The 24,560-nt window shown below is 43.4% G+C and overlaps 1 protein-coding gene across 4 annotated transcripts in view; it reads left to right on the forward strand.

The window, feature by feature from the left end:
• The window catches only part of RIPK1 (receptor interacting serine/threonine kinase 1), a 165,258-nt gene extending 141,211 nt beyond the window's left edge, over nt 1–24,047 (forward strand). Inside the window, exons 9-12 of one of the 4 annotated variants that reach the window (XM_040431969.1) lie at nt 9,492–10,040; nt 16,765–16,827; nt 17,357–17,506; nt 23,308–24,047. In XM_040431969.1, coding sequence (XP_040287903.1) covers nt 9,492–10,040; nt 16,765–16,827; nt 17,357–17,506; nt 23,308–23,588 — 1,043 coding nt within the window. In that variant the 3' untranslated portion in view covers nt 23,589–24,047. The remainder of the gene's footprint in view (nt 1–9,491; nt 10,041–16,764; nt 16,828–17,356; nt 17,507–23,307) is intronic. The other 3 variants (XM_040431971.1, XM_040431970.1, XM_040431972.1) reach the window with 3 other exon arrangements.
• Nucleotides 24,048–24,560: the final 513 nt, after the last annotated feature.

Here is a 24,560-nt window from a genome sequence, read left to right on the forward strand (position 1 = left end):
GTACTTCCGGAAACACTCTCCTAAGCATAGGGCAGGGTGGTCAGGACAGTCAGGACAGAAATAGCGGGTGTCACGCCTTATTCCACTCCTGCTACAGACACGACATCTTTTTCGGGGTGACGGTTGGGTTGAGGTACCAGCAACGACATTGGGGAAATGTCGCTCGTGTAGACGGCTAACTACACTGGTGGATGGGGCCACGGAACCTTCTGGATACAGGAGGTTCTCGATGATCTCTTCCTGGAATTTGAGGAAGGATCGTGTTCTCCCAGCCTTACTGTAGAGAACAAAACTATTATATGCAGCCAATTGAATCAAATATACAGACACCTTCTTATACCAGCGTCTGGTTCTGCGGGAAACTAAATACGGAGACAACATCTGGTCATTGAAGTCCACCCCTCCCATGAGCAAATTATAGTCGTGGACTGAGAGGGGCTTTTCAATGACACGGGTTGCTCGCTCAATTTGGATTGTCGTGTCTGCGTGAATGGAGGAGAGCATGTAAACGTCACGCTTGTCTCTCCATTTTACCGCGAGCAGTTCTTCGTTACACAAGGCAGCCCTCTCCCCCCTTGCAAGACGGGTGGTAACGAGACGTTGGGGGAAGCCCCGGCGACTAGGTCGTACGGTGCCATAGGCGCAAATCCGTTCTAGAAACAAATGCCTAAAGAGGGCCACACTTGTGTAGAAATTGTCCACATAAAGATGGTACCCCTTGCCGAATAAGGGGGACACCAAGTCCCAGACTGTCTTCCCACTGCTCCCCAGGTAGTCAGGGCAACCGACCGGCTCCAGGGTCTGATCTTTTCCCTCATAGACACTAAATTTGTGGGTATAGCCTGTGGCCCTTTCACAGAGCTTATACAATTTGACCCCATACCGGGCACGCTTGCTTGGGATGTATTGTTTGAAGCCAAGGCGCCCGGTAAAATGTATTAGGGACTCGTCTATGCAGATGTTTTGCTCAGGGGTATACAAATCTGCAAATTTCTGGTTGAAATGGTCAATGAGGGGCCGAATTTTGTGGAGCCGGTCAAAAGCTGGGTGGCCTCTGGGACGGGAGGTGGTGTTGTTGCTAAAATGCAGGAAATGCAGGATGGTCTCAAATCGTGTCCTGGACATAGCAGCAGAGAACATGGGCATGTGATGAATTGGGTTCGTGGACCAATATGACCGCAATTCATGCTTTTTAGTTAGACCCATGTTGAGGAGAAGGCCCAGAAAAATTTTAATTTCGGAAACTTGGACTGGTTTCCACCGGAAAGGCTGGGCATAAAAACTTCCCGGGTTGGCGGTTATAAATTGTGTGGCATACCGATTTGTTTCTGCCACAACTAAGTCTAAGAGCTCCGCAGTCAAGAACAGCTCAAAAAATCCCAGGGCCGAACCGATCTGAGCCGTCTCAACCCGAACTCCAGACTGGGCGGTAAAAGGGGGAACTAATGGTGCGGCTGAAGTTGGTGACTGCCAATCAGGGTTTGCCAGCACCTCAGGGATTCTAGGGGCTCTACGGGCCTGTCTGTGCGGTGGCTGCGACGGGGTAACTACTGCATGTGCCACCGTACCAGCTTCAACTGCCCTTCTGGTGCTCGCTACTTCACCATGTTGTACGGCAGTGCTGATACTAGGTCCAGGAAGGGCTGCGCTGCTGGTGTATGCCTCACCACGTGATCCGGCAGCGCCAGCCCCACTCTGCTGCTCTTGAAGCGGATCCTGCGCAACCTGTGGTCTAGCGACACGGGGCCGGGTACGCCTGGTGCTATCAGGGACCTCAGCCTCCTCGTCCGAACATTGGGTCAGAGAGCCACTGCTTTCTACAGGTTCATATTCTGACCCGCTAGATTCGTCAGATGAGGGTTCCCACTCCTCATCCGACTGGGTCAGAATCCTGTAGGCCTCTTCAGAAGAATACCCCCTGTTTGACATTTGGACTACTAAATTTAGGGGTATTCCCTGAGACTACCCAAGAAAAAAAGCAAGCCTGTCTTACAAAGGGGAGGCTAGCGAAGTACCGGAGGCCGCTGCTGTTGATAAAAAATATCAAAACTGATCGGACAAACACTGCGTTTTGGGTGGAGGGCGAGCTAAGGTGACACTAATACAATTATAGATCTGACCGTGATCAGTTTTGATCACTTACAGATACTATAAAAGTACAAATGCTGATTAGCGATACGCTAAACAGCGAATAAGTGACTGCGGTGGGCTGGGCGCTAACTGATCCCTAAACTACCTAACCAAGGGGCCTAAACTATCCCTAAAACCTAACAGTCAATACCAGTGAAAAAAAAAAGTGACCGTTTACACCAGGCATGCTCAACCTGCGGCCCTCCAGCTGTTGCAAAACTACAACTCCCAGCATGCCCAAACAGCCTACAGCTATCAGCCTACAGCAGGGCATTGTGGGAGTTGTAGTTTTACAACAGCTGGAGTGCCGCAGGTTGAGCATGTCTGGTTTACACTGATCACTTTTTTCCTTTCACTAGTGATTGACAGGGGCGATCAAAGGGGTGATCAAAGGGTTAATTGGGGTGCTGGGGGGTGATCTGGGGCTACAGTGTACTGTTGGTGCTACTCACAGTTCAGTCTGCTCCTCTGCTGGATCCAACCGACGAAAAGGACCAGCAGAGGAGCAGACAAGCCATATAACAGATCATATTTACTAATATGATCTGTTATACGGCTTGTGATTCGTTTTTTTGAAAATCGCCAGCCTGCCAGCCAATGATCGTTGCTGGCAGGCTGGTGACGAACTTGTACTGTAACTTTTGCCGGCCCGCGATGCGCAGGCCGGCTCTGACCGAAATCTCGCGTCTCGAGATGTCGCACGGATGCGTCCAGGAGGAATGAATCAACCACCTTCCGGACGCATCCGTGCGTTAGGCGGTCCGGAGGTGGTTATAATAGAAAATTTCCCCAAAAATCAAAATTCTGAAATTTTAACACCATTTGCCATTAACTCTTGTGGAACACCTACCTAACGGGTTAACAAAGTTTTTAAAATCAGTTTTGAATACCTTGAGTGGTGTAGTTTCTAGAATGAGGTCATTTTTGGGTGGTTTCTATTATGTAAGCCTCGCAAAGTGACTTCAGACCTGAACTGGTCCCTAAAAATTGGGTTTTTGAAAATTTCTGAAAATATTCAAGATTTGCTAAACTTCTAAGCCTTGTAACATCTCCAAAAAATAAAATATCATTCCCAAAATGATCCAAACATGAAGTAGACATATGGGGAATGTAAAGTAATAACTATTTTTGGAGGTATTACTATGTATTATAAAAGTAGAGAAATTGAAACTTGGAAATTTGCAATTTGTTACAAATTTTGGGTAAATTTGGTATTTTTTTATAAATAAAAATGATTTTTTTTTGCTTCTTTTTACCAGTGTCATGAAGTACACTATGTGACAAAAAAGCAATCTCAGAATGGCCTGGATAAGTCAAAGTGTTTTAAAGTTATCAGCACTTAAAGTGACACTGGTCAGATTTGCAAAAAATGGCCAAGTCCTTAAAGGGTTTCTATCACTTTGTTTCACATAATTAGCTGTCAGACACTAGCGATCCGCTAGTGTCTGCTCTACCAAACCATCCTAATATAATAGGTTTTGGGGCAGCCGTTTTGCTAAAAAAAGAACTTATATCGATATGCTAATGAGCCTCTAGGTGCTATGGGGGCGTCATTAGCACCTAGAGGCTCGGTCTACCTTCACAAACTGCCACCGCCCAGCGCGTCCCTCCAGCCCGCCCATCTCCTCCAGAATGCGATCCTCCGTGTGAACGTATATATTCGGCGCATGCGCAGTGAATGTCTGACCGCTTCCCTGCTCAGACATCTCCACTGCGCCTGTTCCTTGGAGCACTATGACGTCATCGGCGCAGGCGCAGTGGAGATGTCTGAGCAGGGAAGCGGTCAGACATTCACTGCGCATGCGCCGAATATATACGTTCACAGGGAGGATCGCATTATGGAGGAGATGGGCGGGCTGGAAGGACGCGCTGGGCGGCGGCAGTTTGTGAAGGTAGACCGAGCCTCTAGGTGCTAATGACGCCCCCATAGCACCTAGAGGCTCATTAGCATATCGATATAAGTTCTTTTTTTAGCAAAACGGCTGCCCCAAAACCTATTATATTAGGATGGTTTGGTAGAGCAGACACTAGCGGATCGCTAGTGTCTGACAGCTAATTATGTGAAACGAAGTGATAGAAACCCCTTAAGGTGAAATAGGGCTGAGTCCTTAAGGGGTTAAAGGAAAATGGAGATGAAAATTCAAAATTTCACTTTTCTTTTTTTTTGTTGCAGATTTTACATTTGAATCTATTTTTTTCCTTTAAGGCAGCAAGGGTTAACAGCTAAACAAGCCTCAATATTTATTACTGATTCTGCAGTTTACAGAAACACCACATGTGTGGTGGTAAACTGCTATGGGCACACAGCAGGGCTCAGAAGGAAAGGAGAGCCATATGGTTTTTGGAGTGTCATGTTATATTTGAAGGCACACTAAGGTACCCCTACAGTCCCCCATAAAGTGATCCTATTTTGGAAAGTAGAAAAAACAGCAGCATTAAAATCAGCCCCCAAAACAGCTTGCAATATGAAAATCTGCCTCCCAAATCTCTTAGGCCACATTTGTCCAGACAAAAACCCCTGCAATCAACAGTTTTTGTCCGTTTTCTTCCTGGCATATTTGCCGGGGGGTAACGAGATCTCCGTCTGATCCAATTATAGTCAATAGCAGTACACGGTCGTATCCGGCAGTTCCAATACAGTGAACTCTGGTAGCCTGATCCTCAGCAGGTTCAGGCCACTGGAATTCAACTGTGAATGAGTCCTTAGAAATCAACTGCAAAAAACTCCATATGAATATACCCTAAATAGGGGGTAGGTTCAGATGAGGGATTTTGTCCATGACAAAACCCACTGCTTATCCCCCAGCAGAAACCACAGCAGTTTCTGCTGTGAGTTGTCATTGTGTATAGTGCAGATCCGCTCTCTGTTTATCCCCATTAAATGATGCTAAACTGCTAGCAGGCTCCCACTGCGCCTTTACGAGAGGTCCACACGTGAACTGCACCAAGAATGGACCTGTGCATGATCTGGAACAGTACAGCAAAAAATCATCGGCCGCATGAACTGCAGAGTGGTCTCTCATTAAAAACAATGGGAGGCGGTTTCAGCTCACATACGGCCAGGTTTTCGGCACCAAATACACACTGAAACCTGTGTCTGAATGTGTCTTAATGCCTTATTCACCTAGTCAGTGTTCGGTCAGTGATTTTCCATCAGTAGTTTTGAGCCCAAACCAGGTGCATCTCTAAACAAAGAACATGTGCAGATTTTTTCCCTTATACCTCATGTCTGTGGAGACTCCAGTCTTGGTTTTGGCGCAAAATCACTGATGGAAATCACTGACATGTGAATAAGACCCCTTTCAGACGAACAATATGGATTGTGTCCCGATCTGTTCAGGAAAAAACGGATGGTTTTGCACATAAGTGCAGTCCGTTTTGTTTCCGATTGCGTTCAGTGGTTGACTTTTTCACACGGGCGTCATGTTTTTTGCCCGGATAAGATGCGGGTGCGTTGCAGGAAAAATCGGCATGTTTGGTACCCACAGAATGCATAGTCCAATAGGGATGGAGGGGTTAAATTTTTATTTATTTAACTCTCCTTAATACAATTGATGGCACAGCCCGGCTTCTCTTCTGTCTTCTTTCTTTAGGACCTGGGTAAAGGACCTGTGGTGATGTCACTGCGCTCATCACATGGTCTATCACATGATCTCTTACCATGGTGATGGATCATATGACGGGCCATGTGATGAGCGCAGTGACGTCATCACAGGTCCTTTACCCAGGTCCTGAAGAAAGAAGACAGAAGAGAAGCCGGGCTGCGCGATCAATTGGATTATGGTGAGTTAAATTTTTTTTTTATTATTATTTTTTTTTTACCCCTCCAGCCCTATTGTACTATGCATTCTGTATAAGAATGCTATTATTTTCCCTTATAACCATGTTATAAGGGAAAATAATAATGATCAGGTCTCCATCCCGATCGTCTCCTAGCAACCGTGCGTGAAAATCGCACCGCATCCGCACTTGCTTGCGATTTTCACGTAGTCCCATTCACTTCTATGGGGCCTGCGTTGCGTGAAAAACGCACAAAATAGAGCTTGCTGTGATTTTCACGCAACGCACAAATAATGCGTGAAAATCACCGCTCATGTGCACAGCCCCATAGAAATGAATGGGTCCGGATTTAGTGCGGGTGCAATGCGTTCACCTCACGCATTGCACCCGCGCGGAAAACTCGCCTGTGTGAAAGGGGCCTACGAATTTGTGTTTTTTCACTCGTATGAAAAAAACCTGATAAATTACAAACAACATCTCCTAGCAACCATTAGTGAAAAACGCTTTGCATCCGGTTGCAATGCGTTTTTTTCACGGAAGCCCCATTCACTTCAATGGAACCAGAGCTGCGTGAAAAATACAGAATATAGAACATGCTGCAATTTCTCCTGAACGCAGAAACGATGCGTGAGAGGCGACACTCATGTACACAGACCCATTAAGTGAGTGGGTCAAGATACAGTCAGGATTAGGGTTGGGCGATATACCGGTATCACGATATACCGCGGTATAAAAAAAAGGCGATATGGCGACATCGCCGTTTCCTAAATACTGCAGTATTTCGTGACGTCATAGAAGCGGTCATGTGCGCTGACCGCTTCTAAATCTGTGGCCGCCCGCCCCAGCATGAACCGATACGGGACATTTGCAGAGTACTTGTACTCGTGCAAATGTCCCCGATACCTGCTGGCCGCTTGCGGCGACGCTCTTAGCAGTTCGGCCGGCGTGGGGGAGGGAAGGAATTCTGTGACTCGCATTCCCTGCACCCGACCTCTGAGAGGACGCTGTGATCCGCGCAATTAACCCCTCAGGTGATCACAGCGTCCTCTCAGAGGTCGGGTGCCGGGAATGTTCTTAAGTCCCTGCATTGGTGGCAGTGGGCAGTGCCCCCCTCCTCCCTCCCTCCCCAGTATTAATCATTGGAGGCCACAGGGTCGTCCCCCCATCATTGGTGCCAGTTTGCAGTTCCGATCGGAGTCCCAGCAGTGTTATGCTGGGGCTCCGATCGGTTACCATGGTAGCCAGGACGCTACTGAAGCCCTGGCTGCCATGGTATGTTAGTGAGCAGCATTATACTCACGTGCGCCGTGGCCGCCGGGCGCTCTTTCTTCTCATAGGTCTGTGCGGCGCATTACTAATGCTATAAGCCTTAGAAATGCGCCGCACAGACAGAAGAAGGAGCGCCCGGCGGCCACGACGCACGTGAGTATAATGCTGGTCACTAACATACCATGGCAGCCAGGACTTCAGTAGCATCCTGGCTACCATGGTAAGCGATCGGAGCCCCAGCATTACACTGCTGGGACTCCGATCGGAACTGCAAACTGCCACCAATGATGGGGGGACGACCCTGTGGCCTCCAATGATTAATACTGGGGAGGGAGGGGTGCCCACTGCAACCAATGATGGGGGGACGACCCTGTGGCCTCCAATGATTAATACTGGGGAAGGAGGGGGGGCACTGCCACCAATGATGAGGGGACGACCCTGTGGCCTCCAATGATTAATACTGGGGAGGGGGGGCCCACTGCCACCAATGATGGGAGGGGGACCCTGTGGCCACTGCCACCAATGATTATACTGGGGGGCGCACTGCCCACTGCCACCAATGATGGGGGGGGGGGGAGAGACCCTGTGGCCACTGCCACCAATGATTAATACTGGGGGGGTGGGGGGGGGAGTTACCAGAGGGGGCTGATAAGAGGGAGAGGCTGGGAGGCACATGAGGGGCTGATCAGAGGCTGGGGGCTGTTTTTTGGACTTTTGGTTGGTCAGTGGTCACAAAATAAATGTGTTCTTTATTTAATTGTTATAATTGGTATCGGTGAGTACTTAAATAAGAGTATCGGTACTCGGTCTAAAAAAAAATTGTATCGGGACATCCCTACTATAAACCACTCGTTCTGGTACAGAATTAACCCTGTAATGTTTTTGTTGTTACTAGAAGTCAATTGACTAATTACAGATACCGGAAATGGTGAAAAATGACATATAAAAGTTTAACAATTAACGTCTCCTTGTGGCTGCCCCCATACAGTGTAACTTCTCCTTGTGGCTGCCCCCATACAGTATAACGTCTCCTTGTGGCTGCCCCCATACAGTATAACGTCTCCTTGTGGCTGCCCCCATACAGTGTAACGTCTCCTTGTGGCTGCCCCCATACAGTGTAACGTCTCCTTGTGGCCGCCCCCATACAGTGTAACTTCTCCTTGTGGCTGCCCCCATACAGTGTAACTTCTCCTTGTGGCTGCCCCCATACAGTGTAACTTCTCCTTGTGGCTGCCCCCATACAGTGTAACTTCTCCTTGTGGCTGCCCCCATACAGTGTAACTTCTCCTTGTGGCTGCCCCCATACAGTGTAACTTCTCCTTGTGGCTGCCCCCATACAGTGTAACTTCTCCTTGTGGCTGCCCCCATACAGTGTAACTTCTCCTTGTGGCTGCCCCCATACAGTGTAACTTCTCCTTGTGGCTGCCCCCATACAGTGTAACTTCTCCTTGTGGCTGCCCCCATACAGTGTAACTTCTCCTTGTGGCTGCCCCCATACAGCGTAACTTCTCCTTGTGGCTGCCCCCATACAGCGTAACTTCTCCTTGTGGCTGCCCCATACAGCGTAACTTCTCCTTGTGGCTGCCCCATACAGCGTAACGTCTCCTTGTGGCTGCCCCATACAGCGTAACGTCTCCTTGTGGCTGCCCCCATACAGCGTAACGTCTCCTTGTGGCTGCCCCCATACAGCGTAACGTCTCCTTGTGGCTGCCCCCATACAGCGTAACGTCTCCTTGTGGCTGCCCCCATACAGCGTAACGTCTCCTTGTGGCTGCCCCCATACAGCGTAATGTCTCCTTGTGGCTGCCCCCATACAGCGTAACGTCTCCTTGGGGCCCCAAGTGTTTTTTTCTTCTAAATGGGCATTTATCGCGATATATATCGTTATCGCGATTAATTTCTTAATATCGTTATCGTGGGAATATTTTTGATATCGTCCAACCCTAGTCCGGATGCTATGTATTTGCTTCATGCATCGCCCCTTGACAGAAAACTCACTCTGCATAAGACTGTTGTAAGAATAACAGCTTGTTCTTGGACCAGGAGTGTCAGCGGGGCGCCAACAGATATGGATGGTCTATCCTCAGGATAGACCCTCAGTGTTAATATCCTGGAATAACTCATTAAGGACATGTGGCCCTATTTTGTTTTCATTTCACATACATTTAGATATATATATAATGTGTGTGTATATGTATATATATGTGTATGTGTGTGTATATATATATATATATATATATATATATATATATATAATCTTTATCTTATATCCGGTAAGCATATGCATGTGACATTTTTCTTTTTTCCTGTAGATGACCCCCTCTCACTACACAGCTCCTTGGGTTCACGAAATGGTTATGTGCATGAAGCTTTATTTACTGCTAGTAACCAGCCTGTGGAATGCGAGGAAGAAAATAATTTTTTGGAGAGAAAACTGCAAGAAGAAAAGATTTACCACCAGACAGGAAGCCGCATTGACAATATGACAAACCTTTCTAATCCTACTCCGAGTGAGTTGAGTAGGAGAGTGTTCAGTAAAGCAAAGGAAAGGAATTCTGCACCAATCGATTCTCATCCTGCAAGTGTGCCAGATCTATACCTACAACCCTCAAACCTTTTCTCCAGAGTTAGCAAACCTGTAGATTTCCAAGAGCCCAATGAATTTCCAGATGTTCCAGAGACTTATCCTTATCCTGTACACATACCCTATCTGTTTCCACATACCTTTCCAACTGCGTACAGTCCTGACTCTTTTGTTCCACTTGATTCTGCTAAGCAGCCAATTGCAGAATCGGGAAGACCAAATCACTATCCTCTGCCTTCAAACCATACCTATGATGCAGCCGTGGACCATGCAGTGGGTAAGTCTCTGAATTTCTATTCTTACTTGAGGACGTGGGCTGTATGAAGAAAATGTATGGAAAATGTGACCAGTTTGCACTATTGCGTCACTGAGCGGAGTGAGTTAACGCTCATTGTCATAATAAGTAGTACGTCCCAGCAATGGCGCAGGCCCAGCTCCTGTGCTAGATCTCAAGATTACAAGAACATGGGCCCCATACCCCATTGGCACCCTAAAATGAATGAAGCAGCAGGTTAAGTGTGGACACTGCCGTTCCATTCGTCTACTCAGCTATCTCAGACAGTCCCATAGAGATAAATGGAGTGGCAGTGGGAATTCTGCAAGGGTTTGTCTTTGTATTACACCCAAGAGCAACCTGCTCATTGAAATAGGGGAGGACACATAGAATTGGCCAAGTTTTCATGTTATTGAACCTAGGAAGTAGAGTGGATTTCTGCATTTGTTCCTCTGGTGGAGATCACACAATGAGCGATGGGCTCACCCTCTTGAGTCTTTATGATCTCTTCTGGCATAGTCTATGCTATGTGGGGGTGAAACACTGACCTCTATCTGGTTGGTTTGCAGCTGTATACCACCAAAAAAAGGTGTGGAATAGCATATCTAATATTAAAGGGGTTCTGCAGTTTGTTTAAACTGATGATCTATCCGACACCTGGGACCCCCGCCGATCAGCTGTTTGAGAAGGCAGCGGCGCTCCAACCTTCTCACTGTTTACCGTTGGCCCAGTGACGTCACGACTAGTGTTAACTTGCCTGGGCGCGGCTAAGCTCTGTTCACTTGAATGGAGCTTAGCCGCGCCCAGGCCAGTGATACTAGTCGTGACGACACTAGGCCTGCGGTAAACGGTGAGAAGGCCGCGGCGCTGCTGGAGCTGATCGGCAGGGGGTCCCAGGTGTCGGACCACCGTCGATCAGATGCTGATAATCTATTCAGAGGATAGCTCATCAGTTTAAACAAACTGCAGAACCCCTTTAAGGATTAATGTGCACCTATCATAGTTTCATACTGCAGCCTGTTTCTATTGATCACCTAGCCACTTGGAGCGAGAACGTAATTACACTTCTCCACCGCTATAGGGCAGACGGCGCATAGTGTAATGATGAGGAAGCAGCATTTGCATGAAACGCTGCCTCCTCTTCAAATAGCTGATCGGTGGGGGTGCCAGGTGTTGGGCCGCCACTGATCAGATATAGATGACCTATCCTGAGGATAGGTCATCAGTATAAACAGGCTGCACAACCCCTTTAAATTGAAGTTAACATAAAATACCCCAAATTTATGAAGAGGTACACGGCTCTTAATAAATTTGGCATATTGTGGTCTGTCTTTAACCCAGAAAATGTCATCTACGTCTGCTATGCATCAGCATGTTCTGATGCAAGGTGTGCCTATTATTTTAAATATACTGTAGGGACAGGAATGGTAACCATTTTTGTCATGCACTTTATTAGGGAAAAGTGTTGTGTGTTTTTTTTCCTAGAACAAATGGGGTCATTAATTAAACTGGTGTAAAGTAGAACTGGCTTAGTGGCACGTACCAACCAGATTCCATATTTAATTTTCCAAAGGAGCTGTCAAAAATGAAAGGTGGAATCTGATTGGTTGCTATGGGCAACTAAGCCAGTTCTACTTTACACCAGTTTGATAAATGACCCCAAAGGTATGTAAAGAGTCTACATAGCAAAGCTCTAACTGAGCACTGCTAAGGAGAATCCATCTGCAGTGCTCAGTTAGAGCCTGTGTAACATACAGCGGAAGAGCTCTTAGCTCAATACCCCAGCCCCTGGCTCCCTATATATGTCCTAACTGTCACTGCCTATCTGACTTGCTGACAGTCCTTTATTTCTATTTCATGCTCTTCCCTGTTAGTACTGAGTGCAAGGAAGAGAGAAAAGAATGGGGGACTGCCAGTGCTTAGCGCTGATAGTAGGAGTACTGTGTTCATGGAAAACTGTTGCCAGTGCTAAGTGGCAGTCCCTTTCTCCTCTCTCTTCACTGCACTCAGGAACTAACAGAGAAATGCAGAGAATAGAAATAGCAAGTCAGATAAGCAAATAAGGTGAAAAGAGAACATGACCAAATGGACAGCTCACCCCAGAATCCTGAGCTGTCTTACATTTAGACCATTGATGAATGAGACTAGCCCGGCCCGCCCCCTTTCTTGCCTGCGCCACGGCCACAATTTTAGACCTGGCATGAATGGGGCAAAGTCGCAGATAGTGGCGTAACCGCCATCTGTGCTTGAAATACGCCAGATTTAGGCGTATTTCAGATTGGTAAATTACTCCTAGTGCCTTCAAATCTTCATGTGCAGGGAACAAACACAGAGCCGGCCACCCTACTCAATAGCAAAGTATAAGAAATAGTAAAGTTCCATGGAAAGATGTACATTAAAAAGATGAAATGATGCGTTTTAAGCATAACAAGCACTTAGTTATGGCATTATATAAAATGCCAGGTCCTCCCCTAAATATCATAGGTATCAGACACAGCTGATGTGGGGGGGACATTGCTTAACTAGGACAGCAGCAAAACATAATTATAGTTATAAATATGAATGTATCCTATATACAATGGACAATACAAAAAAAAGAGTTAAACCAGCACCTCCAAACTATGTGTAATAGGGAGTTCAGGTGCACGCTACCATGGCTTTAATACAAAACCAAACAAGGACTAGAAGTGGCAGCACACTGCTTTGTGCACAAAGATGCATGCAAACATTGAAAACATGAATACATTTAAAGTGCATTACTGCTGTACTTACTATATGAAAATTAGAAGCTCTTTGGGCACATTTGGATCAAGTGTGTTGGGCCCATCTACCAACGACCAGGTGGCTTCTAACAGACAGAACCCACACTAAAAGACTTGTCTTTTTTGGGCTTTTGGCCTAAACATTTCAGGGCAATGTAGGCTCCAGCTATGAGCTACTTGGATGTAAAGCACCAGGCAGATGGATGGGAGTGCACACCCTAAATAGGGGAAGCCATTCCCTTAAATATACATCTTTTCACTGTTTGCATGTGTCTTTGTGCATATGTATTCCTACTTGTAGTTCTTGTGTGCTTCTCTATGCAATGTACAGGGTGGGCCATTTATATGGATACACCTTAATAAAATGGGAATGGTTGGTGATATTAACTTCCTGTTTGTGGCACATTAGTATATGTGAGGGGGGAAACTTTTCAAGATGGGTGGTGACCATGGCGGCCATTTTGAAGTCGGACATTTTGAATCCAACTTTTGTTTTTTCAATAGGAAGAGGGTCATGTGACACATCAAACTTATTGGGAATTTCACACGAAAAACAATGGTGTGCTTGGTTTTAACGGAACTTTATTCTTTCATGAGTTATTTACAAGTTTCTCTTTGTTTACAGCCATTGACATGTCGCCGAGGTTAACACATGAGGAGCGGATAGAAATTGTGTTGATGTCTGGTGAATGCAGTAACCGGGTCATTGCAGCAGATTTCAATGCAAGACACCCTACGAGACCACCCATCTCCCATGCTACAGTTAGCAAACTGCTTGCTAAGTTTCGTGAAACTGGTTCAGTGTTGGATTTGCCAAAATGTGGACGCATGAAATCTGTCTCTAATGAAGAAACATCAGTGGCTGTCCTAGCCTCATTCAGCAAGAGCCCACATCGTAGCACTCGCCGCATGTCACTGGAGAGTGGCATTAGTCGAACATCCCTTCGGCGGATATTAGCTACTCACAAATGGCACCCTTGCAAACTCCAGCTACTGTTGCATCTCAACGAGGATGATCCAGATCGGCGCACTGAATTTGCAGAATGGGCAAAACAAAAATTGGAACAGGACCCTCAGTTTACGCAGAAGATTTTGTTCAGTGATGAGGCAAACTTTTATGTGAATGGTGAAGTTAACAAACAAAGCCACCGCTATTGGTCTGACACTAACCCACATTGGATAGATCCCTCCAAGACTGTTGGAACAAAAAAATTGATGGTATGGTGTGGTATATGGGGTACAAAGATAGTGGGGCCATTCTTCATAAATGGAAACCTCAAGGCCACTGGATATGCGAAATTGCTACATGATGATGTGTTTCCCTCTTTATGCACTGAAGCTGGCACGTTCCCTGAGTTTTTCCAGCAAGATGGTGCACCACCACATTATGGGTGTCAGGTCCAAGCATTCCTAGATGAACAGTTTCCTGGAAAGTGGATTGATCGTCGTGGGCCAGTTGAATGGCCCCCAAGGTCTCCCAATCTGACCCCCTTAGACTTTTATCTTTGGGGTCATCTGAAGGCAATTGTCTATGCTGTGAAGATACGAGATGTGCAGCACCTGAAACTACGGATACTGGAAGCCTGTGCTAGCATTTCTCCTGCGGTGTTGCTATCAGTGTGTGAAGAGTGGGAGAAGAGGGTTGCATTGACAATCCAACACAATGGGCAGCACATTGAACACCTTTTATAAGTGGTCAGAAACTTGTAAATAACTCATGAAAGAATAAAGTTACGTTGAAACCAAGCACACCATTGTTTTTCTTGTGAAATTCCCAATAAGTTTGATGTCACATGACCCTCTTCTTATTGAAAAAACAAAAGTTGGATTCAAAATGGCCGCCATGGTCACCACCCATCTTGAAAAGTTTACCCCCTCACATATACTAATGTGCCACAAACAGGAAGTTAATATCACCAACCATTCCCATTTTATTAAGGTGTATCCATATAAATGGCCCACCCTGTAGATTCATTTTATTTCAATAGAAATACGTCAGGTCAGTGTTTAAATTTAGATTTCCAGGAGAGCTGGTATTAAAGGTTAGTATTAGCAGGGGCGTAGCTATAGGGGAAGCGGTTGCTTTGGGGCCTGAACTCAGAAGGGGCCCGTCCGGGATGAGGATTAAAAGATTTTTATTGTCAGAGATCCCTCAACAGTATTATACAATGATATTATATACAGTCACACTGTAGAAAACGGACAGAGCGGCTGCCAGGCCTCGTCAGAAAACAATTGTGACTAGCCACAAGAGCATGGGAGGAGGGGATTGTGAATAAGTTGCTGAGGGAGGGACCATTCAAAAATTTGCTGTGGGGCCCAATCATTTCTTGCTACGCTACTGAGTATTAGTATCCAATACACTTACTATCCAATATGCAATCCTATTCTATTCTCCTCCCTTCTTAAATCAGGATTTGATACTGAAGGCAATTTTGAAAACAGGTAGCCCCATTATGTGGCAAAAAAGGGTGACCTTTAGGTAACATAATAGCATTACATTTCTCGGTTATCGAGACAGGGTACTTGGTTAAAAACTACATTTCTTTATAAATGTAATATAAAAAGATGTAAAACTTATCTGTATATTGCAACTGGAAACAAGGTGACTGCTACAAATAATAAACAAAGGCATGGAGGAGACTGGAGTACATACATATACAGTCCAGTCTTCAAAAATGGTGCCATAACCTCCAGGTTTCTGCTGTTATACACAGAAGAGGCCCAGGGATAATGTCTGCAACTGGCGGTAATGGCGATCGCGGACATTTAATCCCTAAGATGCTGTGCTCAAATGTGACCACGACATCTAGGAGCTCTAAAACCAGGAGCCATGAGCTTTCTGATCTGGGCTGCCTTCTCCTGGCTGAGATCGGGGAAGGCGGCCGGCACTACCAATTGGCCTAAGCCTGTACTAGGCTTCCAGGATAATTACTAGTATATTCCAATGCTGGCCTGCATTCAGCTCGCACAGCTCTGTAAACATAATTACAACACCCCCGCCAATCACAAGAAAAACTATAAAAATGTGATATCGCAGTAATTGTACTGTCCTGAAAAATGAAGGTAACAGGTCATTTGTACAGCATAGGGAACGCTGTTGAAACAAAATCCATAAAACTATGACATAATTGCGTTTCTTTTTCCCAATTTCACCCCATTTGGATTTTTTTCCTGCTTCCCGCTACATTTTATGAAATAGTAAATGGTCCCTTTGAAAAGTACAACTTGTCCCGCCAAAAAACAAGCCCTTATGCCACTATGTGAAGGGAAAAGTAAAAAAGTTATGGCTCTGGGAAGGCAGGGAGTGAAAAACAAAAATGCAAAACGGAAAATTGATAGGGGCTGAAGGGGTTAAATACTGACATGACATATTTCTATTGAAATTACCTATATCTACCTTGCCCATATATGCCCTCCCCACATCAGCTGTGTCTGGATAGGTCATCAATATCAGATCGGCGGGAATCCAACTCCCAACACCCCCACCAATCAGCTGTTTGAAGAGAAAGCGCTGTCCTAGGATGTTTTAGAGGGTGGGCACCACTATTACCCGCCTGTAAAACAGCCTAGGACCGCACCTAAGAACTCCCAATTGTGTCTGTGATGTTACAGGGCTCACTGCTAGGCGGAAGTCTCCACCTAGCATAGTGGGGAGAAGCCTGGTATGTCACAGGCAGTAAACAAACTGAACTTGCCCTGTGCAATGCAGGGGGAGCATCGGAGCAAGGTAATGCTTCAATGCACCACTTATACATGGTAAATAAGTAAAGAAGAGGTTAGGTCCGATAACAATGGCTTAATTTTTATTTTATTTTTTTACTCTCTCCCAACTGATCCCTTTCCACTCCCATTCCAATGCTTCAAGGTCCCCTACAAATCTCTACTCTGTGATCTTTCTCAATGTTAATGGCTGCAAACCCCTTTTTTTCCATGAGTGATAGCCATGTGTTGTATTGTTGCAGGCACAGAAGGCAACAGTATGTTCCCCAAGGGAAACTTTGGGTATCCACAGATGTATTCACCAGGTAAAGGAATAATTTGAAGGTGTTTTCTGAGACTTTATAACTGATGACCTATCCCCAGTTATAAATTATAATTTTTTTCAAAATTCTGTGTGCGTTCTAATATTTGGTGTAGTAATTGCTTTCCCCGTTTTGGCTCCCAAATACTGATATTTTTTCTTAGTTCCTAAAGTATAGTGTATGATAAATCATTGCGTAATACTTAAGATGAACAGTGCACACATACAGTCTTGAGAGCTATTGCTTTTGTCTCAGTCCTGTAATTCCTATATCGTTCCCCAAAACACTAATAAAGATTTTCTAATGAAAATGCATCAAAGTTCTGGCTGAACCTCGACTAAATGGAAATCATAGCAAGTGTCTACAGGGCTATAGCCACATTACTGTCCACATGCGTTTACACGAACCTGTATCTGCAACGAAGGCTTTTGATTGAGCTGGTGACGGACATGTGAGCCTAGCCCGAGATGTGTTGGGTTGTTATTTCACAAACATGATTCCAACTTTGGTCTTTTTCTTTGCTTTCCTCTAGAGAAATCTGTCAATTTGACTATATCAAAGAGTACAGCCTTTCAAATTGGAAATAATAATTTCTTGAGTGTTGGAGGGGAGTTAGATATGACCATGAATCCAGTCACTCAAGGCTCATATTACCAGCAGCCTCGATATGCTGAAGTGCTTGGTGAGTTCTGTTATTTAAGAAAATAGCTGTTAAAGTTTTTTAATCTAAAGTATGACTGTAGGCATGCTTTTATTTCATTCATATTTTATGACTAGGGTGTCAGTGGCAAGTGACTGTAAGAACCGGATGTAAAATTCCTGGAGGCTTAGAAAAAGGCAGAAACGTTGCATGACCGTGACCAAAATCACATGCAACTTTAATGCAGATTTTAGCACAGCTGAGCCTCTGGCCAAAGTAGCTTAACCCTTAAGATACCGGAAGTTTTAATTTTTCTTCCCCATCTTCCTTGAGCCATAACTTTTATTATTTTTTCGTTCACATAGCTATATGAGGGCTTATTTTTTGCAGGACAAGTTGTATTTTCTAATGCGACAATTTAATATGGAATACAATGTAGTGGGAAGCGGGTAAAAAATTCCAAATGGGGTGGAATTGGAAGAAAAACGCAATTCCTCCACCATTTTACAGGTTTTGTTCCCACAGAGTTCCGTTTGCGGCAAAACTGACCCGTGCCCTTCATTCTCTGGGTCAGTACAATTATAATGATACCACATATGTATAGGTTTTTATGTCTAAATAGTGTAAAAATTTATTTAACCCCTTAAGGACCGGGCTCATTTTCACCTTAAGGACCAGGCCATTTTTTGCAAATCTGACCAGTGTAACTTTAAGTGCTCATAACTTTAAAACGCTTTGACTTATCCAGGCCGTTCTGAGATTGTTTTTTCGTCACATATTGTACTTCATGACACTGGTAAAATGAAGTCTAAAAAATTTTTTTTTTTCCACAAAAAAAATACCTAATTTACCAAAAATTTGGAAAAATTTGCAAATTTCAAAGTTTCAGTTTCTCTACTTCTGTAATACATAGTAATACCCCAAAAAATTGTGATGACTTTACATTCCCCATATGTCTACTTCATGTTTTAATTGTTTTGGGAATGATATTTTATTTTTTGGGGATGTTACAAGGCTTAGAAGTTTAGAAGTAAATCTTGAAATTTTTCAGAAATTTACAAAAACTCAATTTTTAGGGACCACTACAGCTCTGAAGTCACTTTGCGAGGCTTACATAATAGAAACCACCCAAAAATGACCCCATCTAAGAAACTACACCCCTCAAGGTATTCAAAACAGATTTTGCATACATTGTTAACCCTTTAGGTGTTGCACAAGAGTTATTGGCAAATGGGGAGGAAATTTGAGAATTTCATTTTTTTGTCTAATTTTTCATTTTAACCCATTTTTTCCACTAACAAAGCAAGGGTTAACAGCCAAACAAGACTGTATCTTTATTGCCCTGACTCTGCCGTTTACAGAAACACCCAATATGTGGCCGTAAACTACTGTACGGCCACACAGCGGGGCGTAGAGTGAAAGGTGCGCCGTATGGTTTTTGGAAGGCTGATTTTTATGGACTGGTTTTTTGACACCATGTTCCATTTGAAGCCCCCTGATGCACCCCTAGAGGAGAAACTCCCTAAAAGTGACCCCATCTAAGAAACTACACCCCTCAAGGTATTCAAAACTGATTTTACATACGTCGTTAACCCTTTAGGTGTTGCACAAGAGTTATTGGCAAATGGGGATGAAATTTGAGAATTTCATTTTTTTGCCTAATTTTCAATTTTAACCCATTTTTTCCACTAACAAATCAAGGGTTAACAGCCAAACAAGACTGTATATTTATTGCCCTGACTCTGCTGTTTACAGAAACACCCCATATGTGGCTGTAAACTACTGTACGGCCACACAGTAGGGCGTAGAGTGAAAGGTGCGCGGTTTGGTTTTTGGAAGGCAGGTTTTGCTGGACTGGTTTTTTGACACCATGTCCCATTTGAAGCCCCCTGATGCACCCCTAGAGTAGAAATTCCATAAAAGTGACCCCATCTAAGAAACTACACCCCTCAAGCTATTTAAAACTGATTTTACAAACGTTGTTAACCCTTTAGGTATTGCACAAGATTTAATGGAAAATAAAGACACAATTTCAAAATTTCAAATTTTTGGCAGATTTTCCATTTTAATATTTTTTTTCCAGTTACAAAGCAAGGGTTAACAGCCAAACAAAACTCATTATTTATGGCCCTTATTCTGTAGTTTACAGAAACACCCCATATGTGGTTGTAAACCGCTGTACGGGCACACGGCAGGGCGCAGAAGGAAAGGAATGCCATACGGTTTTTGGAAGGCAGATTTTGCTGGACTGTTTTTTTGACACCATATCCCATTTGAAGCCCCCTGATGCACCCCTAGAGTAGAAACTCCAAAAAAGTGACTCCATTTTAGAAACTACGGGATAGGGTGGCAGTTTTGCTGGTACTAGTTTAGGGTACATGTGATTTTTGGTTGCTCTATATTACACTTTTTGTGCAGCAAGGTAACAAGAAATAGCTTTTTTGGCACTTTTTTTTTTGTTATTTACAACATTCATCTGACAGGTTTTATCATGTGGTAATTTTATAGAGCAGGTTGTCACGGACGCGGCGATACCTAATATGTATACTATTTTTTTATTTATGTAAGTTTTATACAATAACTTCATTTTTAAAACCAAAAAAATGTTTGTGTCTCCATAGTCTAGGAGCCATAGTTTTTTCAGTTTTAGGGCGATTATCTTGAGTAGGGTCTCATTTTTTGCGGGATGAGATGACGGTTTGATTGGCACTATTTTGGGGTGCATATGACTTTTTGATCGCTCGCTATTACACTTTTTGTGACATAAGATGGCAAAAAATTGCTTTTTTTACACAGTTTTTGTTTTTATTTTTTTACGGTGGTCACCTGAGGGGTTAGGTCATGTGATATTTTTATAGAGCCGGTCGATACGGACGCGGCGATACCTAATATGTATACTTTTTTTTTATTTATGTAAGTTTTACACAATGATTTCATTTTTGAAACAAAAAAAATCATGTTTTAGTGTTTCCATAGTCTAAGAGCCATAGTTTTTTCAGTTTTTGGGCGATTATCTTGAGTAGGGTCTCATTTTTTGCGGGATGAGATGACGGTTTGATTGGTACTATTTTGGCGTACATGCAACTTTTTTGATCACTTTTATTACCTTTTTTGGGAAGTAAGGTGGGCAAAATTTCAATTTTCTCATGGTTTTTATTTTTTTATTTTTATGGCGTTCACCGTGCGGGGAAAGTAACATGACTGTTTTATAGATCAGGTCGTTACAGACGCGGCGATACCTAATATGTGTAGTGTATTTTATTTTTTTAATTTTTATTCAGTGATAAATGTTTTTTTTTTTTATCTTAACTTTTTTCACTTTTTTTTACATTTTTGTGACCCAGACCCACTTGGTTCTTGAAGATCCAGTGGGTCTGATGTCTGTATAATACAGTACAGTACAATATATATTGTTCTGTACTGTATTTTACTTACACTGAACAGATCTATGCTTTTAGCACAGATCTGTTCAGCACCATGGACAGCAGGACGCCTGAGCAGGCGTCATGTTGCCATGGGAACCTTCCCCGTCTGCTCAGAACTTCGCAGACGGGGAAGGGTGAGCACAGGGCTGAGGGGGGCTCTCTGGAGGCTCTCTCCCTCTCCATCGGGGGGCTGCAAAGGCACAGCAGCCCCCCGATGGAGAGGGAGGGAGCTCCCTGACCGATGACGGTTAACTTTTTCCATACAGCGGTCCGTACGGACCGCGGTATGGAAAGGGTTAAACGGCTGACATCTACACAGATGTCAGCCGTTTATACCAGGGTGCCAGCAATGTGCTGGCACCCTGGTATAACCACTAGAAGCCAACGATCATTCATGGGGAGGCGGGCCGGGGATCGCGATCCCGCCTGCCGCACCGCCCGCCTCCCGCAACGCCCCCACCGCATGCGACACCCCCCCCCGCACCACCCACCGGCATAAAATCGTGCAGGGGGGGGGGTGAAAAATAATGATTTTAGGCACTCAAAAGTTTCTGATCCCCGCCGTCAGGGCCCGCGGGGATCAGAAACTGCAAAAAGCGCAGCAAACCGCAGGTCTGAATTTTGACCCTTTTTTTCCCATTACACCATTCACCGTATCAGAAAAATATTTTAATATTATGGACGTTTTCGGTCTAGGTGATACCCATAATGTTTATTTTTTGTTATGTACGCATTTTATTTTATTTTTTATTCTACGGAAAGGAGGCGATTTAAAATTTTATATTTTTTTAAATAGTTTTATATATTTACAATTTTTTTTTTTTTTTTTTTTTACTGTTTTATGATTTTGAAACTGGTATTTGAGCCCACAAAATCCATTTTTTTTTTTTTATTCTGAACAATCATGGAATTGTTAGATCCAATAATTGTTCATTGTGCCACGTTTGTACTTCGCTCCAGCGCCGTACATGTATGGAGCTGGTAGAGAAGGGATTAAAGGGGTTTAACAGTGTATGATATTGATTATATCAAATTGATGGGGCCCTGCCGATCAGCGGTTACCTCCACTCCCTATGAATTGTAGTAGTGGTGCAGTGCAGTGTAACTATAGATGTTCATCCCATTCAGGGAGAGAAAGCTGTAATTACACTGCACTGCTACTACAATTCCTTAGCCTCTTCAAACAGCTGATCAACAGTTGGACCCCGACTGTTTGGATATTGTTGACCAAACCTGAGGATAGGTCATCAATATCATGACAATGCTCAACCCCTTTAATGAAAAAAACTAATGTATTTGTGTGTAATCAGGAAGATGATCAACGGACATCTCCATAACTAAATTCACCCTACCTACAGTGCCTAGGTTGGGTGTGCTAATCAGGAGACAGAAGAAGTAGCTAAGTTATAGTGTGCACACTTCATTTTGGGTTCCTTATGATGCTTCTGTTTCAGCTAAAAGAGTATAAGATAATGAACCTTTTCATGTTTGGAGGTACTTTGAAGCCCAGGGTATTATTCCATTCTATAGGTCATATTCAGGGACAATGGTCACAAAAGAAAAAAAAGAAAATAGTTTTTACATTCTGTCAATATTACCTACCCCAGAAACTGATCCTCCAACTCTCTCATTCATAGCTATGACAACTATATACATTGTCTACCATATGACATCACTATAGCACACCGAACAAAGAGTTTTAGTTCTGTAATAATCATCCATGTATAGACAATTTTAAGAAAAGCAGCAGAAAGATCCAGGGTCGAACAGACAGGCGCAGATTTTGTCACAAACCTGTTTTTCTGCAAAATCTGCGGCTTTTTTCCCGTGTACGCCACTCACTCCTTATTTTGCCAGTTCTGAGAAATGGGACATGGTGTAGGCGGGGAAGGTAATGAAAATGTCTTAAGTCTATGCCAGCGAGGGAGTGGACGTAGATTTAAGCAGGTCGCTTGGCCGCCAGTAAAGCGCCTAAGTTATGTAGAGCACGGCACATCAAGCGGCAGTGGACATGGACTAAGACCGGCGTCTAAAATGCTGGTGTTAGTAAATATCCCCCTTTATTTGCATTTGACCTAAGAATGCAGTAGTATCAAAAGTTTTGATCAGTTGGGATCTGAGCATTGAGACACTGATTACTAGATCGAAGAGAGAAAAGAACACATATCGTGCTCTCCTTGCTGCAGGAGAGGAAGTGAGATGGACTCGATAGAAAGTCTATGGGCCCACCTCAATTCCATCCTCTGCAGTGGGGAGAGAGAGCACAATATGAGTGCTTCTCTCTCCTCTTTCTAGCGATCGTTGGGGGTCTCGGCACCACAGATCAAAACTTTTGATTATGTCTTAATGAGATATCAAAAGATTTACAAAAACTTATTGTCCCATTAATACTTTGTTCTTTGCATTCCTGCATTTCAGGGAGCAATGCTTTATTAAATGAAAACCAGATGCAACTTTTGAGGGAAAATTTGTCTCGGAAATGGAAGGAGTTTGCACGCGCAGTTGGATTTCGCCAGCCAGAAATTGAAGAAATTGACCATGACTATGACCGTGATGGGTTGAAAGAAAAAGTATATCAGATGTTACACAAATGGCAGATGAAGGAGGGGTCCAGAAATGCCACCGTTGGAAAGGTTGCCACCGCTCTCTATTCTCTTAAAGATACCAACCTTCTCAACCAATTAATTATGCTGAATTAACATGAAAACCACGCATGGTCTAATAGTCATGTGTGAAAAATCACATTAAACATCTAGGGGGCTTTTCATCCTGTTATCACAGAAGATGCCACAAGTGCTGGATTCCAGTACAGACTAGGCCATATGCAAATGTCACACTGGGATAACCTTTTTTACACTCATCACTTTATATCATATGTATAGAATTATATTGTATAAAATTTATTCTTATGATTAGACCATTTGTAAACTATGTTGCATATAGTACTGGCAAGATAATTTCCATTTTAATGAAGATTTTAAAACCAGTCCTGGATTGTTCATGACCTGTGGATGTTTTATATGTATTTGTATAAAGTTTTATATTCTCATTATATAAATGGTGTTGTATAACAGGCAACTCAAGCATCCAGAACTGCACCGTTGTAAGAAGTAATAAACAAGATCTAATAAAGAAATGTATATCACAATAACCAATTAATTGTGTTACAATCACCTATTGATTATATCAAATAGTGTATACATTCATACATAAAATTGCAATTAAAAATTGTAGAATTTATTAAGATATTCTATTCTAATATAAACAAAAAGTATAAAAAAATTGTATGTATTGTGTGTAAGTGTATTTACAAAATAATGTGGATTAATCAATGCATAGTCCTGTTGTAATTTTAATTAGTCATGCCCATGTATGAAAATGGATATATTCATAATTGCATTGATCAGAAAAGGAAAAATGTTCCAGTGATTTGTGAAAAATTAAAAAAGTATAATAAAAGTATAAAAATATGAAAAAATAAAAAAAGAAGTCTAGTGATCGTGAAAAAATATAATAGTAGAGGTTAAAAGAATATAAACATATTCGTAATATATGGGTGTAGTTATAGTGAAAATTGGTAGGGTCACCGCAATGATAATAGTAGTATTGGATTGTGCCTCTAAGTTTCCTTTACATTTATAAATTTGTATCCAGTGTATTTATAGTATTAA

This window comes from Bufo bufo, chromosome 5 (genome assembly GCF_905171765.1).
Source record: "Bufo bufo chromosome 5, aBufBuf1.1, whole genome shotgun sequence".
Lineage (NCBI taxonomy): Eukaryota > Metazoa > Chordata > Amphibia > Anura > Bufonidae > Bufo > Bufo bufo.